Genomic DNA, 23,669 nt, shown 5'->3' on the forward strand with positions numbered 1-23,669 from the left:
GGTGTAGCCGTGCGCTGATAGGGTCCGGTGGGGGCCTAGAGGAGGCAAGTCTGCCAAAAAAAAAAAAAAAAAAAAATTACACTTCCCCTCTTTTCTACAGATGCCAGGGGATCGTAAACACACTCAAGAACGCAGACACTCCCAAGAATACAGGCGCCGAATTCTTGTTAACATGTATTCACAGATATAGAGTAACATGGCTGTTTTTTTATTGTAAGTGGTGTGCAGGTGGACATACACAAGCAGAAGGAAGAGACCAGAAGTAGAGTAGAAGGGAGCATTGAGAGCTGTGACTGCCCTTGGACATTTTATTTAACACAATGTGTGACATCCCTCATAATCACTGATCATTAGTGGTTATCATCTGTGGGTGTGTGTGAAGCTAAGTGCAGCCAAACTCTGTGTGTGTCGGCGTGTTTGTGTGTGTGTGTGTGTGTGTGTGTGTGTGTGTGTGTGTGTGTGTGTGTGTGTGTGTGTGTGTGTGTGTGTGCAGCACTGAGCTGTGTTGGGCCACAGTGAGCATGTTGGTGTTCCTGATGTCTCCCTGGAAAACGCCGCAGAGAAACAGCAATTGTGCCACTTACGCCTGGACGCTGATCCTCAGACTTCCATGTTTGGGTTGCCAGGTTGGGTGGCCTGTGGCACGTTGCCTTGGGGGGGGGGCGAGATTTGATGAAATCAAGCTTTTCCTTTCTCACTGCTGCACTTGCCACAAAGAAAAGCCCGCTGGGTTATCGGCGCAGCCCCCCCTGCTCTCGCGCTCAGACTATCCCATCACTGAGGCCCCCAGCTTGGGAGTTGCTAGGTAACCAGAACCAGCTGTTGGTCCTAAGCCCGTTGAGCCCGTTTTGGCTCTGCGTCAACCGCGGAGTAGTTTTCTCTGAAAGCTCGCAGTGAACTCAGCGACCGCCGCTGTGGCCCTGACATCATCGTGCCATGGAAAATCTTCCTCACTTCCTTTTGTTTTTGCAGTTTTATTGTTCCACTGATGCGGTGACCGGTGTGGGAGTCTCCATGGCATGCATGACACCAGTTTGAGTAATTTAGCAGCATTTCATGGCCTCTCTCCTACTACACAGATCCCAAAGAAGTTGGGATGCTGTGTAAAACAGATTAAAAGCAGAATGCAGTCATTCAAGTGCTCCTGAGCCCATGTAGTAACATCCTTTATACAATCATGTGTTCACAAAGCGGTGAAGCTCGCTCCATGCTATCTTGTGAATGGCTGAGCCTCTCCAGGATGCCCAATCATGATACCATCACCTGTTACCAATGAACCTGTTTACCTGTGGAAAGTTCCAAACAGGTGTTTTTTCCCAGTCATTAGTTGCTCCTGTCCCAACTTGTTTGAAACGTTTTGCTGGCATCAAATTCAGAATAAGCATATATTTACAAAAATCTATGAAGCTGATGAGGTAAAGCATTAGATATTTGTCTTTGTACTGATTTTCATTGAATATATGTGAAAAGGGATTAACAAATGATAGGGGGCAGGAGATGGGAAGTAGAGCGAGAAAGGGAGCTGGTGGGTGGCAGGACTTCGCTGCAAGAAGTCACCTGTAATTTAGAGTCAGTTGAAAAAGACATCAGGATATAAAAGAGAGTCTCTAAAGTGTGTCGCTCCTCTGTGAGGTGACTACACAAAACTGACTCAGAGGGCTATTAGCAGAGATTTGAGATGGCAGAGTACACAGTGTAATTATTCAGGAAATCACAATAGTGCAGGTAAGTTAATGCGACTCTGCAGTCCCAAAGTGGACCATTTACCTTTCAAAGTGTGTAACAATCTCACAAACAAGCCACAAGTAAATCTGTGGGGAGCGCATTAACTTCCAAACGAAATAGTCTTTGTAAACCAACCGAGGCATGTTGGAGATCCATGAAACCACAAAACCAGAGCGCACAATCTGTCAGAGAAATAAAGACAACTGATGTAGTGCGATGTTATTAAATACCAATTTAAAGATTGGTTTCCAAGCCCAAGGGGAGAAAGGCAGGTTTGAGCTAAGGTTTATTTTCTTTCATTGATTGTTTTCGCTCTATTTAGGAAATGATCCTTCTCCCTCTGAAAACTCTGACTCACAGCGTCTGGCGTCTTTCTGAGCTGCTTTTCCAAGATCGCCCCTTCCAAACGAGAGAATTAGACACCAGATCGTATTCACTAAGGAGAGACACATTTCTACGAGTCCTGTTTTTTTTTTTTTTTTTTCTTCTTCTGCTTCTTCTTCTTCTTCTTCTTCTTCTTCTTCTTCTTCTTCTTCTGACGTTTAAAAAGATGACTTCTATTTCTGTTGTCAGAATCCAAAAAGGCTTTTTAGTTTGGAACATCTGTCATCCATTTGTGGCTGAAAGTACACTCTTGCCAGCTCTGCCAAAAGTTTTCATACTTCCTGTCGAATCATCCAGTTTTTTGATTAGCGCTGGCAAAAGGACGATATCAACCTTAGTCCATTCAAACTTCCCATGAGGGATGCAACAACGCATGACCTCCACTGGATAAGACGATCTGCTGTCACACTGAACACGGTTTAGATTTAGTTAGTCAAGCTGTTGGCCTTGTTTCTTCATCACTTGCTGGCTTACAGACAATGCTGGCTGCTGTGCTCTGATAAATACTTTGGGTACAATAACAGGAAATTGACACAAGCAATTTGCATTTTTATCCAAAAGACTACCAGCCAAAATATCCCACCGCCTAATGTAAACCATCTTTAGCCATGTTATTTCTGCTGCTCACAAAGTTTACGTAACAGCAAATAGGCCCTTGAAAAACGGCCCCGCGGTGCATTTTCGTCCCTCTTAAAAGTGAGTCTGGATGTTCTGTCTGGTGTTGGGTGGGACGCTGTTTGTGTCAGGGAGAGGGCTGCCTTGGCTTGCGTGTCCTAGGGTCCAGGTTCTGGGTCTGGCTGCCGGGTGGGGTGGCTGTCAAGCTGCTGCCAAAACTCCCCAGGCTGGTGCTGACCCAGAGTGAGAGAAGGGGACGGAGAGAGGGATATAAACAGAGAGAAACTGGCAACACACGAGTTCAGAGGAGTAAAGAAATGAACCAGATGTGATCAGTGATTTTTTTTCAGTCTTTAGTAGCTGGACCTACAAAGACTGCCGTGTGTGTGTGATCAGTGGGATTAGTGCGAGCCACCCGAGGGTGACATGGCAAATATCAGTTATCGGGATAAGACAGTTTGAAAATCCATATCTTGTCACCTGAATCTGCAGAAGGCCGTGCAGTGTTTCCTTAGTATTCCATTATCTCTGTATAACAAAATAACAAATTCATGATCTCAACATAACCCAGATTGTCTTCTCGTAATCATTACGTAAAAATGTGCTCGATTCTCTTCAGTTAATCACCTGAGAGCAACAGACGTAAGGTAACAGTTGGCAGTTATGTTACTGCTTACATTTAACATCAACAGATGACTGTTTTTACAGCCGTCTGCAGCTGCAGGCTACATTATTCTGAGTCTCTGTAATATTCCTGTAATATTTCACAAGGGCCGATAATGGCCCTGTGGTAATCAACATTTAGTTTACAGGAGCCTGTGGTCGCCAAATAAGGCAAGTCCTTTAATGTTACTTCCAGAACTAATAGTGTGTGTCTGTGATAAGTTAACAACATAGTGACCTTAAGGTGTAAACGTATTAAAAAGACATTTTGGACTATTTATTGACTGATTATCTCAGGATTATCCATGTATAAAATAGGACGGGATAATTTAATTTTAGTGCCGATCAACTTTCAGTGATATCGTCATGAGATCACCCTGCTGTCCAAATAAATTATTCCAAGTGATTTGTAATTTAAAAATAACAAAGTGAGTCATCGAAGGTTTTCTTTTACACATTTGAAATGTTTTTATCTGATGTAACGCTGCATTCAACGTCCTGTGATTTGGTGTACCTTTGGCCATATTGTGAGAAAAATCTATATCAGGAAAATGTTGTTAATAATTGATATTGATTTCAACTGCATCTCTCAGCCCTGTTTGTTTTTCTTTTCAAAAAGCTGCATATTGGAACCAAGATGCTCAGCATCAGCATGACAGCAGGTTATAATCTTCACACGTCAAAAATAAACCTTAACCCTTATCTCCACCCGCCTCAGCTGGCCTTAAAACAAACCAAATGTTCTTCGCTCACAAAAATAAGCTCAGTGAATGATGGGGGAGATTTAAAAAAAAAAAAAATTACAATAAAGAAACAAATGCAAAAAAGTGAATAAAAACACTCTGGAGTCTTACAAGAGGTCAACACTGCATATTCATACCGCACGGTACTTCTGAAAGTATGCCAGAAAAGACCCCCGACCTTAAAAACATTCTCATCACATCTGTTCACAGCTTAGCAGATTTTCTTACGTTTAACACGAGACCTCCTCCTCAGAAGCCACTGAAAGTATGTAGGTGTAGGGCAGCTTCATCGGAGCAATGCTGCGCTTCAGCTAGGAGAGCGGGAACGTTCCACTGAAGTGCGGTTAAACGTGTTTCAAATATGAGCCCCGAAAGGTTCCCTGAGCTGGGCCACGGCCGCGACATGCGGATCAATGAAGCATTCATGAGAAGAAGAGAAGAAACGTTTTCCCTGTGGGCTATTTGAAATTTAATCAGGGAGTGACGAGCGCACATAGAAGATGAGGGCACCTGCTTGAGCTCGCCGTCCCATATGTCGTCTACTCAGCCCTATTTCTGAATAACATTTCCCTCCTGACACCGTCAGCGCAGCGAAAGCTTGGTTTTGCTTTCAGAACTTCAGAATGACGGTGGATTCGGCTCAACCTGCGGTGTCGTACCTGTAGTGTCCTTCTGTTGGCGTGAGACTGGAGACCAAAGCCCCGAAACTCATTAACTTGTACATGACAGACAATCTCTGGAGGGACGGTGACAAGAGGCCATTTCAGAGTGTGTGTTTGTATTTCTTCACGAGCACGCATTCACAAATTAAGTACACAAAATACACAATCGCTCGTGTGTGACACACATACCGTCAGATACGTCTTTGGCTGAGTGACCGAGGAGAGTTCTGTCTGTCCAAAACCAGCGAGCTCCTTTCAAATCGCTGGCCAGGTATCCGACTCATTAAGACCCTCATTAACGGCCTTGTTAGGTGTTAATTATACTGCAGATTCGTCATGTGTTAAATGCGGTGCCACGTTCTGCCTTATTAGGCTGGAGAAAGGCTATTAGCCACATGGAAATAATTAATCAACAGCATTTTGACCTACTTCCTACAAGTGACGGCGCTTTTTCCATCAGCTGCTTCTCGTCTGTGTATACAGTATAAGCAAGCGATTGTGCGTTCACTGTTTGTTTCTGTTTTCATCTTGCAGTGTGTGCATGCGTGTGTGTGTGTGTGTGTGTGTGAGTGTGAGTTTTCATGTGCCTGTGTGAGGAGCAGTGTGTATCCTTGTGTGTGACTGCGAGATGATAGAAGTATTTTCTTCCTCAGCCAGTCTGAGCTGTGATAATGAACTCTGCAGGAGTGTGATGAGGAGGCACAGGGAGAGCTGTGGAGCCACAGGTGTGTTTGGCAAGCAGTCCCCCAACCCCCCCCCCCCACACACACACACACTAACACACACTAACCACACACACACACACACACACACACACACAGAGGCATACACACAGTGAGTGTCTCTCTGGTGAGAATAATGCATGCTTTCAGCTTATATTCTGAAAGATCAAGGTCACTTCTTCCACATTATTTCTTTTAACCTTTTCTTTGTATGCACCTTTCTTCTTTGCTTTTTTGATATACCATTTAGGCTTTTATGAAGCGCTGGTTTTATTAGGAGTGCAGCACAATAATATTGTTAATGGCTGCAATATAATGAAATATAATAATAATCCCTCTCTTCATCATTTTATAAAACACAGTTATAAAGTGGCTCACAAAGCAGCTGTAAAACCCTCAGCTCATAAAATCAACACAAAACCCAAGACAAAGTAAGCAAAACACAAAACATAAAAGCCAAGCAATAATAAAAAATAAATAACTGGAGAAAAAGGTCAGTAATAACCAACAGAACATAATTTTACCCAAATAAGCTTCTCGTGGCAGTTTAACAGATAATAATCACTCAGCTGCTTCACAGTGCTCAAAGGAGGCTTCTCCAAAGAGCAGTGATTGTCCAGGCCTGATCGTTTGTTGTCTTTAAGCTCAAATTTGGATCAAACAGCAGTGACCGGAGGGTGTGTGTGGGTTAAAGGGATACTCCAGCCACTTAGGGATGCATGAAGGTGGCAAACTCCCAAGAGAGGGATTTAAAAAAAAAAGAAAAATCTAAACAATCAACCAAGATATCCTGATTTTTAGTGCGTTTGCTCCACGAGGGCTGTATACTACATTCCCCATTATTAGTTCAGACCCAGCCAAACTGTGCATCCAGCGTGTCACACAGGCTTTCTGTTAAAAATGTCAAACCACAGGAGGCATTTCATAACAACTGAGCAGTTCTGCGTCCGAAGAGCAAACTGAACTTCATGTGTGGAATCGGTGGAGTTTCCCTCCAAAGGCCCGTCCACAAAAAGATGATCAATTGTGTCTTGTAATTCATCGTTAAGCTTTAGAGATAGAACAACGCTCTCCAGTTTCCCCTCCATCAGACATCACCAGACTGTCCTTCTCACCCCTCCCTTCCTTGACTAGTTCTTCATCTTTGATTGTGTCAGCTCTTCTCCTACATGTCACCTCTGCTTGTTAGGATTTCTTCATGCACACCTCAGTTTCTCACCTCTGAGACGCCCGTGTTTCACCTTCCTCTGTGGCTCGATAGAAACAGAAAGACCCAGCCAGAGAGAGCGGCACCAGGTTTTAGATGAATTAACAGCAAAAACAGCACAGGCTGAATGTCGGTTTGTTAAAGCTGTGATATCAATGACACACTGCTCTGCTGAGCCCTTTTTTTAATTAATCCGCTTCTCTCTGACATGTCAAGCACAGGTAGTCTGTTTTTCCTTAGGTTGTGTCTGTGTGTGTGTGTGTGGATTTGTGTGTTTGCGTGTGTGAAAAGACATCAAATTCTGCTTAATGGCCCTTTTTATTTTAGCTCTGCACATCCTGTCCTACTACAGAGGTGTTTGTATCTAAGTTTGTGCAACGCTGCATCCAGAATCCATTTTAACACAAAGACCTGTTTGGTCAACTTAAGCCTACCTGATATGGACTGGCTAAGATCACTTAGGTGAGTAACTGATAAAATGTGGGACTTGTTACGTTGAATTGGGATGTTAATGGTTGGAAATTCTTGAAAGCCCCTGAAAAGTTGATGTCAAATCTAAGTATTTCTCTATAAAATGTATTGAATAAGCCACAATCACAGTTAAAGTTTGGAAAAATACCAGCGTTGGTTTTTATTTATAAAGAGTTTAGCGCTCAAAATCTCCGCTAATCTGCTTCTTCAGGACTGTGTGGGTGTGGTGTGATCACATTTTATTTTTTACAGTGGCCCGGCAACGCAAGCCAACCAACCCGACAGCGTGCATCAAGTTTAGATTCACATGTTGCTGAATTCTGATTGGTGCACGGAAATATGTGATATCGCTTCTGTTAACAGCTGAGCCCCGTCCGTTTCAAACCTGTGAGAAGTGCACAGAAAAACCCACAAATGCAGAAATCTCTTGTGAAATAGCCCAAAGCATTTTGACTTGAAATGTTTGCATTCATGTAGCATCCTGTCACTCACAGTAACAAGCTGAGCGACATATTCTGTTTTAAGGCCTTTAAATTGTAGACCAGCACTACAAAATACACCATCTGGATAAAACTTGCATCAGTAGTCAATGCAACCTTTTTCCATTAAGTGCGCAGAACAGAAAATGAGCCTGCTGGAGCAGAATTGCAGCCCAGTTAACTGAAACGCTGCTACATTTACCTCTCTTTTCTCGGTTGTACACACGCGATCTGTTTAAAGTACATATGTTAGCATGCTGTAGTCGTGCAGGTCACAAACACTGTCCCTGCTTCCCAAAACTGGAGGAGTTGCAGAGACAGGCAGAGCGAGCAGGCTTGGATGTCCTCTCCAGCAGCGCAGATGTCACTAAATAAAATATTTCATAATCCTGCCCAAATCCTCTAATCACCATGACAACAGGCAGCAGGGAGCCAGAGAGTGGTGGTGTGTGGACCCCCTCCTCCTTTTTCTTTTCCCTCGTTTTTTCCCTCTTTTCAGTGCATTTTGGGTCCACGCTGACAGATTTTTTTTCCTCAACATTACACTATTTTCTTATCGCTTAAAGAAGACATCACATTGGGACATTTCTAGCTTCCGGCAGTTCTCGCCACTTTTGTCCCTGAAGGGCAGCCGTATCACAACCCGACAGCAAGGCGAGGACAAAGAACCTGCAGACGGACACAAGTTTGAATTTGATGATGATGATTATTGACCCGCTGATTTTCTTCAGTGTCGGAGCGAGGCTGGTTCTGTTAAGGGTGTAAACTGTGTACAAGGAGCAGACACACACACACACACACTCACGCACACACATGTACAGGAGCACACACCGAAGGCCTGCCGGCTTCTGTACGGTGATAGGATAATGGAGGTGATGACCTCATGGGGTGAAAGGACCTGTTGCCTGGTAACAGTGTGGATAACAGCGAGAGAGGGGGGTATTCATATTGCCAGTGTTGTGTGTGTGTGTGTGTGTGTGTGTGTGTGTGTGTGTGTGTGTGTGATATCGACCAATGTTGCCAGGTAAGGGAGATGATGATAGTGGTTTAAAGTATAGAACTACTCTCAGGTGTGTGTTGTTGTATGTGTGTATGTGTGTGCGTGCATGTGTGTGTGTGCCACTGATTTAGCCTATCACACAGGCAAAACACACAGTCCCAGCCTGTGTAAACACTTCCTGCTGCTGGGTGCATTTCCTGCATTTTTACTGCTTCTTCTGCAGCTCACTTGACTGTGTGTGCTAGACATAAATAATTAACTCTCTCTCCTCTCTTCTCTCCCTGTCTCTCTGCAGGTATTCGGCCCCAGATTATGAATGGGCCTATGCACCCGCGCCCCCTGGTGGCGCTGCTGGATGGGCGCGACTGCACCGTGGAGATGCCCATCCTCAAAGATCTGGCCACGGTGGCTTTCTGTGACGCGCAGTCCACGCAGGAGATACATGAAAAGGTATTTTTCAGATACTGCATTTCATCTGTAATACAATTGTGGTGGAAAATAACAGGAGGTCATTACCCTTATTTAATTTGATATCTCTGCATTAGTTCAACCGTTATCTGCACGAGCACGAACCTCTAGCACTGACCTTTTAACCCCTCATAAAATGGACTGCCGCCCTGGGATGGCTCTCTAAGCTTTGTCCAAAATCTTGAGTGTTTGCCATGAATGCTCCTTATGTATGAGCCTATTTTCGCAGCATTTGCTTATGAATGTAATGAACTTTAATTAGTTCTTGTTGATTTGCTGTCAAGTTTATGTTTCCTTTTTTATGTTGCTTCAAGCCGTCTGGAGTTTATGGACATTAAGTCTAGAGTGGATACGTTTCAAATCTGCCTCAGCACTCACCCAGGAACAACAATAAAAAGTGAAAATAAATGAAGAATTAGAAACTATGATGGGCCAGGTGGTGGAGGAACTTTACATATAGGACAATCTACAGTCATATACTGCTGTTCTTTCTGTCTTGATATTGTAATTTTAATAAGAATTATTTACCTCACATACCTGCAAGGTGTACAAAATCAAGATGAAGGGTTTATTTACTTGCTTGTTTATTGAGCACTTTTCAAAAAAAAGAAACACTAAAATTGCATCAAATTAAGTGAAAAGTATGAATGCATTTTCAGCGTAGAGGCACAAAAGTTAAAAAATCTGAACAAAAAGTCAAGTGAAAATATGTAAAGTCAAGTAAAAGTCAAGTCGAAAGTTTAATTACATGCAACACTTCTTTTTACTGTACTCTTTTGCATTATGAATGTGACAGACAGCGAAGATGTGCAAACAGGAAGTGAGCATGATTTGTAAGTTTAACATACAGTAAGTGTCAGAACAGGTCAGCCCACATGATGTGCAGACTCTGCTGCTTGCAGTAACACTAATAGATGTAGTAGTATCTGCAGGAACTGAGAAGCAGAAGAGCGTGCACACACGCACACACACACACACACACACACTGTGATAGTGACATGGTATGAACTTTGAATTGGATTCTTGCATAATTTGACTTAAGTTGAGTGCAGAAGAATCATCTCTCTCCTCCTCCTTTGTCTCCTCCTCTGTAATGTTTTAATAATATTTCAGCCCACTGGCTTGTTCCACTCTCCCAGTTCAGCTTTAATGGTTTCATCACTGACTCTAATCCCACTGGGTGCTTTGTTAAATAAGGAGGAGGAGGAGGCTGGTAATAGAAATGCAGTATAATTGGTCCGAGCCAGAGCGGGTGAAACATTTGTCTTATTTTACTGCCTATACACTGGAGCCAGTCGGTAGCAATTTTACAATCCAGGCTGGAGGGTTTGTGTCTTTGCACTCCAAAAGAGAAAAGGAAGGGTTTGTCTTCATGCTGTGTCAGTTTGGGTGAAAATGCTGCCCTGTATTAAATCCTCAAAACCTTTTTCTGAAGCGATCCGTTTTACTTGCGATATGAATTTAGAGGTTCAAAATTAAGTACTTGATTTTTTGGTCTTTTTTTTGACATTACTCTAGTTTTCGTTGCTTTCCTAGTTCACACACACACACACACACACACACACACACACACACACACACACACACACCCCATCACAAGAAATCTCCGTCCAGAAAGATGCTCTCGTAGTTACACATTAGACATACTGAGGACCCATCTGGGAGAATAGATGTTGGCAGCGTTCCCACAACTATAACTGCGCAGCAGAGGGTGCAGATGGGGCACTCCATACACACATACACACACTTGCACACACACTTGCCAGCAACCTCACTGAAAGTTTCCGTAATGAAGTACTGTTCACACACAAGCATACAGAACAAACTCACACACCGAGCAAGCACATAAAAGCACGCTGCGTCTTTTTGCGTGCACTGCCTGGAAGTGAGCAGATGCAGGGTTTAGGGGATCTGTCACGTAAGGAATCATTGTAAACTGGAGTATTTGTGCTCTCAGTGCAGCCGCAAGCCAGTGGTGACCTGCAAAACTTCTGCAGCCCCCGTTGAGTACACATTAAAAGACATTTTTGAACAAGCACTCGTAGTCTATTAATTAATACAGCACTGTCATTGAAAGGACACAAGGCTTTTTGAATCGCAGAAAGGTCAAAAGTGGTGCGTTTTTCACTGTCTTTGATGTCGCTGTACCAGCAGCTACCATTTTTATGAAGCGCTGCTTAAAGTAAAATCACACAGAAAAAATCTCAACTGCAGTCGAGAACATGATTGAGAAGATTTTGTGTGTCTTACTCATTCTTCATCGTCAGAACAAAAGGGCATTTCAAGAGAAATGGAACGTGTCAGTACTTTGTCATACAAGGTTGGCAGTGTTTTGATTTTATGTTATTTGATTTTTTTCATTTTTGGGCCTTTATTTCGTAGTTGAAGGTGTACTGATAGACAGGAAACATTGGGAGGGGGCCGTGATATTCAACAATGATGCTGTGATTCTGTAGTATGAACTATAACCACCACCTGAACCTTTGAATAATCTTAAATTCATGAGATATGAAAAAGAAATATTCTATTCTATAAATGATTGTTCTGCATCTTAGATTTCATGCACTGTTATTCCAATGTGTCCCAAAATGAGGGGATTGACACCTCTATTGAGGTATGAAGCTGGAGCCAGCAAGGTGATTAGCTTAGCATAAAGACTGGAGGCAGGGGTGAAAAGCTAGCCTCTCTCAGTCCAGAGCTCAAAAATACTCCAATCAACAACTTTAAAAACTCACTATTTTATAGTAATTATTATACATTCATGCTATGTAACTCACTCTGATACCACAAATAAATCCCTATGCTCAAATATTTCATTAAAGCTTTGTCAATGTGCTTTGACAGTAATATAGAAAAAGCCAAGTGTGTGGCCATAGTCAAGGGCTTTATGTGCTTTGCAATATTCATGATTCCTTGCTGTACGTGAACGCCCTGTTCAAAACATGTACTGTGGCATGCCAGCTCAAACTGCAGAAGAATTCTTAAACTAATTAACACAATACAAAACCCATTTGCTCACTTTTTCCACTTCATGCAAACTTGCTGTCAGCTTATATTGCTCTCTGCTGTGATTGTGTGCCATTTTCCAGCATCGTCTCCAGACAAGCCTGCTGCTGGCCTGCTTCGCTCGAGTAATGAGATTAATGCATGAGGAGAGCTTTAACCTTGAATTTAGCATCCAGCTCCCGCTACAGCTAGCTCCAGCAAAAATGTTGTGTGGAAATTCATGGCTATGCTAATCTGGCTTGATTAAGGTAATTCAGTTAGCGGGTTTTGAATTTAAACCTGTTATTTAGCAGCCGTGGCCTGCAGCAGCTACTTGCTCATGCTTTCCGAGTTTTTCAGGGGCTGGCGGTCTGCAAACATGATTCCAAAGAGGTACAAAGACAAGATATTTAATGTTCAAACTGACAAACTTTATTGCTTTTTGTAGATATTGTTTACAAGATAAATGTAGAAAAACATTTTTTGGCATCTGAATTTGATGCAGCAACAACAAACAAGTTGGGACAGGAGCAACAAAAGACTGGGTATCCTCACCACTTAGTGAACACATGATTGTGTAAAGGATGTTACTGCATGGCCTCAGGAACACTTTGTAAAACTGCTGTCAGTGAACACCGTTGCATATACAAATGTGACTGAAGAGTCTACCATGCAAAGCACAAACCATATATCAAAAACATCCAGAAACACCGCCGACCTCTCTGAGCCCGACGTCATCTGAGCTGGACTGACCGAAGTGGAAAGTTGGCATGTGTGATGGTTTGGAGGTGTGTTAGTGCCCCCGATATGGGTAACTTGCACATCTGTGACGGCTCCATTACTGCTGAAAGGTACAAACAAGTTTTGGAGCAACATAAGCTGCTATCAAAAGAGGTGTTTTCAGGGGCGCCCCTGCTTATTCCAGCAAGACAATGCCGAGACACATTCTGCAGGTGTTACAGCAGCCCGGCTTCATAGTTAAACAAGCAGGTACTAAACTGGCCTGCCTGCAGTCCAGACCTGTCGCCCATTGAAAATGTGTGCCGCATTATGATGCACAAAATACAACAATGGACTGTTGAGCAACTGAAGTCGGGAAAGACTGGGAAAGAATTTCACTTTCAAAACTTCAGCAGTGAGTGTCCTCACTTCCCGAAACGCTGACTGAGTGTTGTTCAAAGAAAAGGTGATGTAACACAGTGGTAAACATGCCTCTGTCTCAGATTTCTTGCAATGTGTTGCAGGCATCAAATTCAGAATGAGTGTATGCTCACAAAAAAAAAAAAAACAAGTTTGAGCTTTAAATATCTTGTGCTGCTTCAGTTGAAATAAGGTCGAAAACGTTTTTATTTATGCTTTACACAACGTCCCAACTTTTTTGGAACCAGGCTTGTACTTCATGGTCCTGCCTGCCTCCACTCCAGCAGTGTTTGCACACAGTCTGAATGAATTGATTGTGACAAGAAGCAGCTTTGGCGAGCACTCATTATAAACACACAGACAGGCACTCATATTTTAGGGCACACATAAACAATCAATTTGCATTTAGATGAAGAATAGCGGACATAAACTTAGATCCAGGAAAATGCTTTCTTATTCATTTTGGCCGCAGGCAGTTGCTCATACATACCATAATGTTGTGTAAAAAGCACCTGAATATGAAGGTGGGGATGATATTGATTAAGAACAATGACGGCATTGTGATCATAACATGGATGCAGATTCAAATTTCCAGTGTTCTTCCATCTCTAACGCGGCTAATGATGGTTGAGGAAATACTGATGTAATGACACAGTGATGATGATGCCTCCTCCTCTCTAATGTCCCTCAGGTGCTGAATGAGGCAGTTGGAGCCATGATGTACCACACCATCACCCTGACCAGAGAGGACTTGGAGAAGTTCAAGGCGCTGCGCATCATTATCCGCATCGGCAGCGGCTACGACAACATCGACATCAAGGCTGCCGGGGAGCTCGGTGAGACAGGGGGACAGATGCAGACAAAAGAGGAGGAAGATGGATAGATAAAAAGAGAAGTTGTTCAGAAGCAGACAGTAATGATATGCTGAGAATAATGAAGAAGGAGAGGTCGTATCTGTCCATACGGCTCATTCATTCGCTACCACATGAGAAAAAGAATAAATCTAAAAAAAAACTGACTTTATGCATTATGGATAAGTGCACCCGTTGGATGGGGGCCAAACCAAACTCTGCTTCCTATATTGACTTAACATAAACAACATATGTAACAGGAGTTATTGCATACTGTAAACAGAAAGTGGAGTGGAAATGATTGCATATGCAGAGCAGATGCTCAAATTGATATGAAACTCTCCCTCAGATTCCCATTCGGTCCCTTCTGCATATGTTTGATATGAGAGCAGGATTTACTGTGATATCCTAATTATTGTCATTTGCGGTGATACATTTCTGTACGCTGACATGGATTTTTTTTTTTTTTTGGTAAAATTGTCTTTTCATGGGCATAACTAGCAGTTCTAATTATCGTCTTATCCTTCACCGCTCAGTTTTATACACAGTGCATTTTTATTTTGTAGAGGGTCATAAAGAAAATAAACCTTCTGCCAATTATTTTGTGAAATAAAAACGTACAGCTCCCTTCAAAACAGCACCAGTTATTATAACATCTATTAGAAGTGTGAAATCTGTGAAGCAATTATGTTACTTGTCATTTGAAGTATCAGTGTCATTGTCATCTTGTGAGCTTCATTGTTTTTCTCTCCAATCTTATCTTTTCCAGGCATCGCGGTTTGTAATATTCCCTCAGCAGCTGTAGAAGAAACAGCAGACTCAACACTTTGTCACATCCTCAACCTGTACCGGCGAAACACCTGGCTGTACCAGGCTCTCCGGGAGGGCACGCGGGTCCAGAGCGTGGAGCAAATCCGCGAGGTGGCGTCGGGGGCGGCCAGGATCCGAGGAGAGACGCTTGGACTCATCGGATTTGGTGCGCTGCTTCTTTTGGGGTTTACTGAGAGATGATGGTGCCGTGTTAAGTTGTTTGAAACTTCAGAAAGTCAGAAGGGTGGATTTCAGAGTGTAGAGTTTAATGAGAGCTTATAGCAACATACAGTACGTGGGAGTGTTTGTGCTGGAGGCAGGAGTTCAGAATGACTGTCCAAACTTTGACCTGCTTATTGTTCAGTTCATGTTTAAAGGAGAGTGGGCAGTAACCCTTGAGCAGTGGATTTTTTTTGGTTGACAGCAGCAGTATGTAGTCAGTAACTATATGGCTATGATGTACAGTAGAAAGAGGGAGAGCTTCTGTTAGACACATTGAAAAAAGTACCTTCATTTATCTGCCTGTATTCACATTATGAGATGAAATGTTCTTCTGTGTAGCTTCAGTTCGGAGTGCTAATTATCGCTTTATTTTATGTGTGTTTCCAGGTTGTCAGTTAATTAACCCATTTTACTTAACCCACTTGTTGGTGCTCATTATGGCTGCAAATTCAAATCTGACTTATGCGTCTATACTTTTCATAGTTCAGTCTGCTAAATGTCAGAAGTAGTGAACAACACGGAGAGTCTACAGCCACACTGGCAACTCTGTGAGGATGGAAAACAGTTATAAAAGTTGGCTCTAATTACTGCTTTGAGCTAAATGTTAACCTCAGCATGCTCACAACATCACAATGACAAAGCTAACATGATGTTTAGCAGGTGTAGGCTGGTATTTACATTTTAAAACCAAGTTTGTGTAGTGGGTTAGCATGCCAACAGATGCTAATTAACTTTTTAAAAAATTGCATATTTGTCAAAGTATTGGACACATAAGAATTTTAATATGATGATGGTGCTTAGATGAAAGGTTAAGGGATCTTTTAAGGGATTATAATTCATCTTAAGGGGGACAAGAATGTCTGTCTTGGTAAATCCAAGGACCTAGAGTCTGAACTGCTTCTGAGTCTACGCTTTCTGTCCATGTCGTGCCCCCCTCAGGTCGCTCGGGCCAGGCGGTGGCGATGCGGGCCAAGGCGTTTGGCTTCAACGTGATCTTCTACGACCCCTACCTCCAGGACGGTTTGGAGCGCTCTCTGGGCGTTCAGCGAGTCTACACGCTCCAGGACCTGCTCTACCAGAGCGACTGCGTCTCCCTGCACTGCAACCTGAACGAACACAACCACCACCTCATCAATGACTTCACCATCAAACAGGTAGGGGGCCTGGAAGATGGAAGATCAAGGGAACTGGTTTCAGTCAGCTGACTTGGCTCTCTACTGGCATTCCGTGGCTGCCAATGCTCCTTTGTTGGCAACTTCCTATTATAAACAACCTTTTAATAAGTGGTACGATGCTGGGAACAAGCACATGCAAAGAAACACTGGCATTGGGAGAATCTCTAAGGATACAAAATAAAAAATTTGCATATGGGGTAAATGGTAGATGGTGGCGGGACATCTTTGTGCATTATTGTCTGTAAAGTGGTGGCAAGACTAGCTGTGATCAGTCTGTTCTTCCTCACAGTTTCTGTTCTTTTATAACTCTCAGGTCAGTGTGACCCAAACATTGCCAAAGTGTGTGTGTGTGTGTGTTTGTAGCGGGTGTGGGAGCGTGTGCAGTCAAACTGTGTTCTTGTGCATGCGTGTTGTTGAAAATGAGCCAACCATGCCGACTTAAAGTTGAAAAAAAAAATGTCATTTGTCATCTATTTTAAACCACTGAAAATGAGCTTCCCTCAGCAGTTTGATGGTATAAATATATACATTTTCCCTGCAGTGCAATCCAACATACTGTATTTTCAAAGTCAATGATATGTCTGTGCCACACCTATAATGAGCCACCAGTAAAGCAGTTAGTGACAAACCAAGGAATGCTACTGACCAGCTAAGTCACAGTTGCCAGAATGGGCTGCCAGGCTGGGCATGGTGAATCAGCAGCTAAGCTAACCACGGCATGCGCTTTAACCCAAACATTCAGTGTTTAACGGTTTGGGGACCAGCGTTTTGTCTCCAAATGTGAGGTTAGTCCCCATGACGAGCCTGTCTGAATGGACTTTTGCTCCCCCCAACATGAGAAATAGTAGACACACTCACAGTCTTCTCCTGACCACTGCTGACACCTGGAGGACATAAATTGAACTGCAGGTTGTGTTAAATTTGATGGTTAGAAAAGATTTGAGCCATGTGCAGCTGCTTCAAACGTGAGTGTTTTTCACTAACTGTGCAATATGCTTGAGAAAGGAAATCAATGTATTCATGTTCATCTACATGCTAGTTTCTTATACCCTGAAGAGCTTCTGTGAAGATGACGGGATTAGTGTCATTTAAAGGTCCGCTTTCTCTGAAAAGCCTTTTGTTAGCTTGTCGTTCTTTATTTGAAAAGCATTAGTTTCCCTCCCGTTTTGGCTTAAAAAAAAAAAAAAGTCTTCCCACGCAGCATTGAGCCAATGACAGCACCTCTGGGAGTGAAATCTCAAAGCCACAGGAGTTGATTCGTTGAATGCAGAAATGATTATCGAGGAGAATAAAGATTTATGTTGTACTGCTGTGTGTGTATGTGTGTGTATGTGTGTATGTGTGTGTGTGTGTGTGTGTGTGTGTGTGTGTGTGTGTGTGTGTGTTTAGATGCGTCAAGGTGCTTTCCTGGTCAACTCGGCACGGGGAGGACTGGTGGATGAGAAAGCTTTGGCTCAGGCCCTGAAAGAAGGCCGGATACGGGGAGCCGCTCTGGACGTCCACGAGTCGGAGCCTTTCAGGTGATCACAGTGCTTAACCATAAGTCCTCATTCACTGATTTGGTTCACTGTGTAAACATGGTCTGACTTCAGTGTTCATGAATCCTCTAATATGTACACAACGATAACAGTAACTTCAAATACACCCTAATAAGTGAAGGAAATCTGTGGCTAAATCTTCCTTCTTTTGTTTCTCTTTTCATTTGCTGTTCAACAGTTTTTCCCAAGGTCCTCTAAAAGACGCCCCCAACCTGATCTGCACACCCCACACCGCCTGGTACAGCGAGCAGGCGTCACTGGAGATGAGAGAGGCCGCCGCCACAGAAATACGCAGAGCCATCACTGGTATGGAGACATCTTTGATTGTTTGCATTCCCACAGTTTGGTTTCTTAGCTCACCGGTGTTCAATCTTGCCCCCCCCGACACAGGCCGTATCCCCGACAGCCTCCGGAACTGCGTCAACAAAGAGTTTTTTGTTACCACTGCTCCCTGGGGGATGATGGAGCAGCAGCAGCAGCCTCAAGTTCACCCTGAGATCAATGGTGCCGCCTACAGGTAGGAGGTGGATTTATGTGAAGCCAGGGGGCAAGTCTCATCGCACAGAGATCAACTGTGTCATCTCAACAGCTGCAGTAGATGAGGCTTAACACGGGGGGGAGGGGTAGATGTTCAAATGTATGTTTGTCACAATTCTGACTTTCTTTTCATGAATATTAGGCTGGGTCCTAGTTTTTGTGGCGTAATTATACGTAGGCCCAAATGAATTTGTCCCTTGTTCAGCTTAGGCTCTTCTCGTTTCTCAGTCTCTACATTGTCTCAACCAGAATGAACTGCTTCTCTCACACAGCCGAGTGAACCAAACCATGGTACAGGCCATAGCAACGGGGGGAATGCAGGACAAATTATATACCTAATTCTCAACCAGGTAAATGAATACTACCACTGCTGGCCCACAGGCCAGGGCAACTGAACGTCATTAATAAAAACCGAATCCCATTGAAATCTGTAGCCTTTTTCTGCTCCACACTCTAACTCACATGTCCTGTAACTGTACCCACACTACCCAGCATCCCATCAATCCCCCAAACCCCCCTCCAACCACCACCACCACCACCACCCTGAAACAGAAACACAGCACACAGGGTCACTCTGATGTGGGACAATTTGTAAGAAGTGTGAGGATCAAAAAAGGATACAATGACTATTTTTTAGAGTGTGTTCATGAGGTGAAGGGTAAAGACAGGAAGCAGGAAAGTTTAAGGTCAACGTAGAGGAAGTGGACGAGGAGTTATGCTACTGTGGGAAAGACTGGACTTAGTTTTGTCAAACCCCTGACCAACAGGGATTTTTTCAGTTGTTTTATTTTTGCAATAAGAGTGTCCCTCCACACTTTTCCCCTTTCAGCTCCCTGTAATAAAGTTCACCCAAATTATTAAAAAAAAATCTATTTTCTCACTTACTGGGGAGACTCTCTGGCAAGAGATGTTGCTGATTTATTGTTTTAATGTATTTTCTCAATGCCATAAAACTCCACTGACCTCGGTTCTGTTGAGTTTGCAGCAGAAATCTCAGGGATCTTAAAACCTGAGCAAATAAAACCAAAACAGCTCAATGTATACATTTATACCATCAAGGGTGGGAGTGAGAAATAATTAATTGGTTTTATTTTTGTAATTTGGGTGAATGGCCCTTTAACGTCCCTCCTGACACCAGATTAGGACTCCTAACATTCTCATTTATGGCCTCCATGCTGCAGAGCTGCGTGCCATGTTTAACCATCTCTAACTAGGCTGTTTCATAGAGGTGACAATGCTCAGTGAGTCCAGCAAAACGAAGATGTTTGATTGTCTTTAATGCTTATTTGTATCCCCAAAAGTACATTATTTTATATAAAATTCATTTAGAATTACACGGTTTGATGTGTTGATTTGGTAAACTTGGTAAGACACTGATGATCTGGAGCCACAAATATTAGTTTCATCTTTGTATTTAGAAAAAAAAAAAGTGGTTGATCGAGTCGCTCAACGATCAGCCACTGAGCAGCAGCTTGCTTTAGACAGACAAAGAAATGGAAAAGGTTGCTGTCAGTGGAATAGTTTTTCTTTGCTCTTTGTCGCGCCTGCTGACCGACTCCCGTCTATCCCCAGATTCCCTCCTGGTGTGGTGGGCGTTGCCCCTGGCGGGATTCCCGGACCTATGGAGGGGTTGGTGCCTGGGGGAGTGCCCATCGCCCACACCCTGCCCCCTGGTACCCATCCGTCCCAGGCCACCTCCCCCAACCAACCCTCCAAACACGGCGACCCCATGAGAGAGCACATGACTGAGCCGTAGGACTGCTGCTGTGACCGAGCAAAGGGAGCTAAAACCGATGTAAACTAAGAACCCAGCAACCTACCAACCCAACCATCCAACTGTATGCTTGACTTCAGCCATCCGAACCTACCAGCAGACTGCCTGCCGGGCAACGATTCACACGTTTTCTTTTTGTATGAAACCACTAAACCCAAGTGAGGACAGTGGATGTTAAGACACACACAAGCTGCCACACTGAGATGGGACTGAGCGTCGAAGTCATGTGGCGCCTTTCTGAAACCTTTCTCCCCCGTATCTGTTTTTACTCTTCGTTGATTTCAGTGATATTTTTCGTTTCATCTGTATTTTGGAGTATATTCTGGGGTGATTCCTCCTGACTTCTGGGACACGTTGACATTACCGCGTGCAGGATGGAAATCTGATCCGCCCTCCCCGGTTTAAAGGAAGAGCTTGACGAGACAGTGACGTCACAAACGATCCATCAAGCCTCCCATTTGCCCTCCTCCCTCGTCAGTTTCACCCATTTCAGCGCAAACATGTCCTGTGTTATTTTGTTTTTGTTTTTTTTTTTTAGATCTTCAGTTTATCCTATATTCAGTGTTTCTGTTGCAAGTGAATATCTGTTTTTCTGTTCTTCAGTGTGTGAAAATGGATTTACAGTTACACGTATGTTTAGCAGACCAGAAAAGTCAGCTGATGACAACAGCAGCATCTGCCATCTCCATCAGAAACCTGGACTCCATCTTTGCTCTTTTCTAACTGTCGTGGCCCCTGAATGTAGAGACAAGATGCGGGGCAGCAGATGTGGTGTCCAGCTCCAGGAAGAATATTTTGGCTTATAAAGTAAAAATGACCCTTTTCAACCAAAAAAAGAAAGGAAAGAAAAAGTAAAAAAAAAAAAAAAAAAAAAGACTGCCATTCGTGGTTAGATATTGTATGTTGAGTGTGTCACCTCAATTAAATATTGCTGTTGTAACTGTTCCAACTCTGCTGAACTGAGGTACCTTCAATATTTGGTTGTTGTCCCAAATATGGTCTGTTCGCATCCAAAGGACCTACAGTTGCAGCACCAGCTAGCGAGGTAGGAAAGAAAACCAGTGAATCTCTTACTGACTCAGGAAAAAAAAATGTCAACCTTCAAATATGTCCAAATCTGAACGGAAAAGAAAACAAACCAAGTCTGGGTGATTGCTTTTCATGTCTCCACCTCTTTCTCCATTGTGGTATTTTTTTATATATCAAATGTATGTTTTTTGATGTTCAAGGTTTTCAGTCCTGTTAGATTTGTATTGCCTTGTTAAATGTTCTTATAATCATAGTCTTATGTGAATGACCCCACCCTCTCCTCCTTATAGTTTCTTTGTTTTTCTGCTCTAATGGAAGCCAGCTGTGGCTCTCGGAGGCATCGTGCCCTCTGTGAACAGCAGCAGCCACATCCATCTCTTTTAGCCCCATGATGTTAGCAAGAGACGGCTGCTAGCAGATTGTTTGGTTTTTAGTGTGAGTATTTGTATTTGTTTATTGTACAAGGTGAACATATAGCATACAGTGCAGCTGGAAACAATAAATAAAACTTATGTTCTGATTGATGATTGGCTCTGTGGAACATTTGTGGGATGTTGGTTTTCCTGGACACTTTTTAATTGAAAGAGGCTTGAAAGTCCTCTAAATAAGGACTTTTCAAAACTGATGCTGTCAATGTGAGTGATGTCAAAAAATATGTATTGTGCCACAAACATAAAATAATGGATTTCGTCACTCCTATTACTCTCTTCTACTTGATAGGTTATCATTCACCAACTTAGTGCTTGCTAACAGGAAGTACATACTTGGCGGGCTACTTGAGCCCCTTTTGTTTTAGCCAATATTTGTTCGCATTTTGGGAAATTGGCATCATTAAAAGTATGCCGAATTAACTATTGGCTGTTCCTGTTTGCACTGAAGCCGCGGTTGAACAGACAATCGTCCTTGAATTGGTTTAAAACCGAAGAAAACTAATAAACGCGATGATTTTCAGGCAAGTTCGGATGTTACAAAGATGCTCTTGTTCTATGGTTTCTAAGCGGACATATGGACGTTTATTCGACTTCAGCGATAACGATACCATCGGAAAGAGTAAGTTGCACTGATTCTAAAAATGTCTGTGGATGTTTGTGTGTTAGGGTTTAACTAAGGAGACGAGACGATTTTTTGATGGAAATTGCGGCAGTTGCTCTGTATTGTCTGTATGTAGGTGCATCCGCCTGTGTCTCTGTACACATGTCAAACACACACACACACAAACAAATACAAATTATAACAGGAAGTCTGTGCAGAGCAGCTACTGGTTCTGGTTCATAGTCGAGCTGCAGAGTTTTGAATAAGCTTAAGTTTGTCAGTGGTTTTTCTTCTGGAGGTCAGTACCCGGGGCCGACCCGGGATCCGACCCCCCCTCCCACACACACACACACACACACACACACACACACACTCACACTAATGTTAATAATAATAATAGTAACAACACGGCCGGATCAGTATCCGGGACACACACTAATGATAATAATACTGATAATAACATCTGGGTCGAGTCAGCTTGACTTAAGGGCATGAATCAGTCTTTCGGCATCCGACCACGGATCCGACCCGGTACCAGCTACTGGTTCTGGTTCATAGTCGAGCTGCAGAGTTTTGAATAAGCTTAAGTTTGTCAGTGTTTTTCTTCTGGAGGTCAGTACCCGGGGCCGACCCGGGATCCGACCTGACACACACACACTACTGATTATAATAATAAGAAGAATGATAGTAACAACCCGGGCCAGGATCCAGACCTGGGATCTGAGGGACACACACACACACACACACACACACTAATAATGTTAATAATAATAATAATAGTATCAACACGGTCCGGATCAGCATCCGACCCGGTACCTATCCGGGTTCGACTCGGGACCGACCCGGAACTTTCCCGGATCGGTCCCGGAACCGACCCGGAATTTTCCCGCGAAATTTCCGGGTCGGTCCCGGGTAAGTTCCGGGACTTTGCCGGGACCGACCCGGAAATTTCCCGGGACATTGCCGGGACCGACCCGGAACTTTCCCGGGACCGACCCGGGATCCGACCCGGAACTTTCCCGGGACTTTCCGAGGATCAGACCCGGGACACACACTAACAGTACTATTAATAGTAATAATAATAAGAATGACAAACCGGGCCGGGATCAGTCTCGGGATCTGACCCAGGACACACACACTGATAATGTAACAGTTACAGGAAGTCAGTGCAGTAAATAGTGCGTTAGAGCAGCGGTCCCCAACCACTGAGGCCATTTGGTACCGGGCCGCACAGAGAGACTGAACAAAAAACATGTTACGGATCATCAGAGTCTGAAAGACGTTTTATTTTGAAAATCAGGTGCATCCGCCTGTGCCTCTTTACGCACGTCGAACCGCTCGTCTCGGTCACGTGAAACGGTAATAAAACATTAAGTCCACAAGGTAGCAAAAATGAGTAAAAAACAAGCGTCTTTGGAGAGCTTCTTCGGAGGGGGA

The 23,669-nt window shown here is 43.4% G+C and overlaps 1 protein-coding gene across 4 annotated transcripts in view; it reads left to right on the top strand.

The window, feature by feature from the left end:
• ctbp2a (C-terminal binding protein 2a) overlaps nucleotides 1-21,724 on the top strand; it is a 64,486-nt gene extending 42,762 nt beyond the window's left edge. For 3 of the 4 annotated variants that reach the window (XM_076742713.1, XM_076742711.1, XM_076742714.1), the window contains 8 exons: nucleotides 8,967-9,121; nucleotides 13,956-14,100; nucleotides 14,885-15,091; nucleotides 16,087-16,301; nucleotides 17,712-17,842; nucleotides 18,039-18,166; nucleotides 18,251-18,377; nucleotides 19,970-21,724. In XM_076742713.1, the coding sequence (XP_076598828.1) occupies nucleotides 8,967-9,121; nucleotides 13,956-14,100; nucleotides 14,885-15,091; nucleotides 16,087-16,301; nucleotides 17,712-17,842; nucleotides 18,039-18,166; nucleotides 18,251-18,377; nucleotides 19,970-20,153 (1,292 nt within the window). In that variant the 3' untranslated portion in view covers nucleotides 20,154-21,724. Of the gene's footprint in view, nucleotides 1-8,966; nucleotides 9,122-13,955; nucleotides 14,101-14,884; nucleotides 15,092-16,086; nucleotides 16,302-17,711; nucleotides 17,843-18,038; nucleotides 18,167-18,250; nucleotides 18,378-18,669; nucleotides 18,748-19,969 lie in introns of all 4 variants that reach the window. The other variant, XM_076742712.1, reaches the window with a different exon arrangement.
• Nucleotides 21,725-23,669: the final 1,945 nt, after the last annotated feature.

The sequence above is a fragment of the Chaetodon auriga genome, chromosome 11 (genome assembly GCF_051107435.1).
Source record: "Chaetodon auriga isolate fChaAug3 chromosome 11, fChaAug3.hap1, whole genome shotgun sequence".
Classification (NCBI taxonomy): Eukaryota; Metazoa; Chordata; class Actinopteri; order Chaetodontiformes; family Chaetodontidae; genus Chaetodon; species Chaetodon auriga.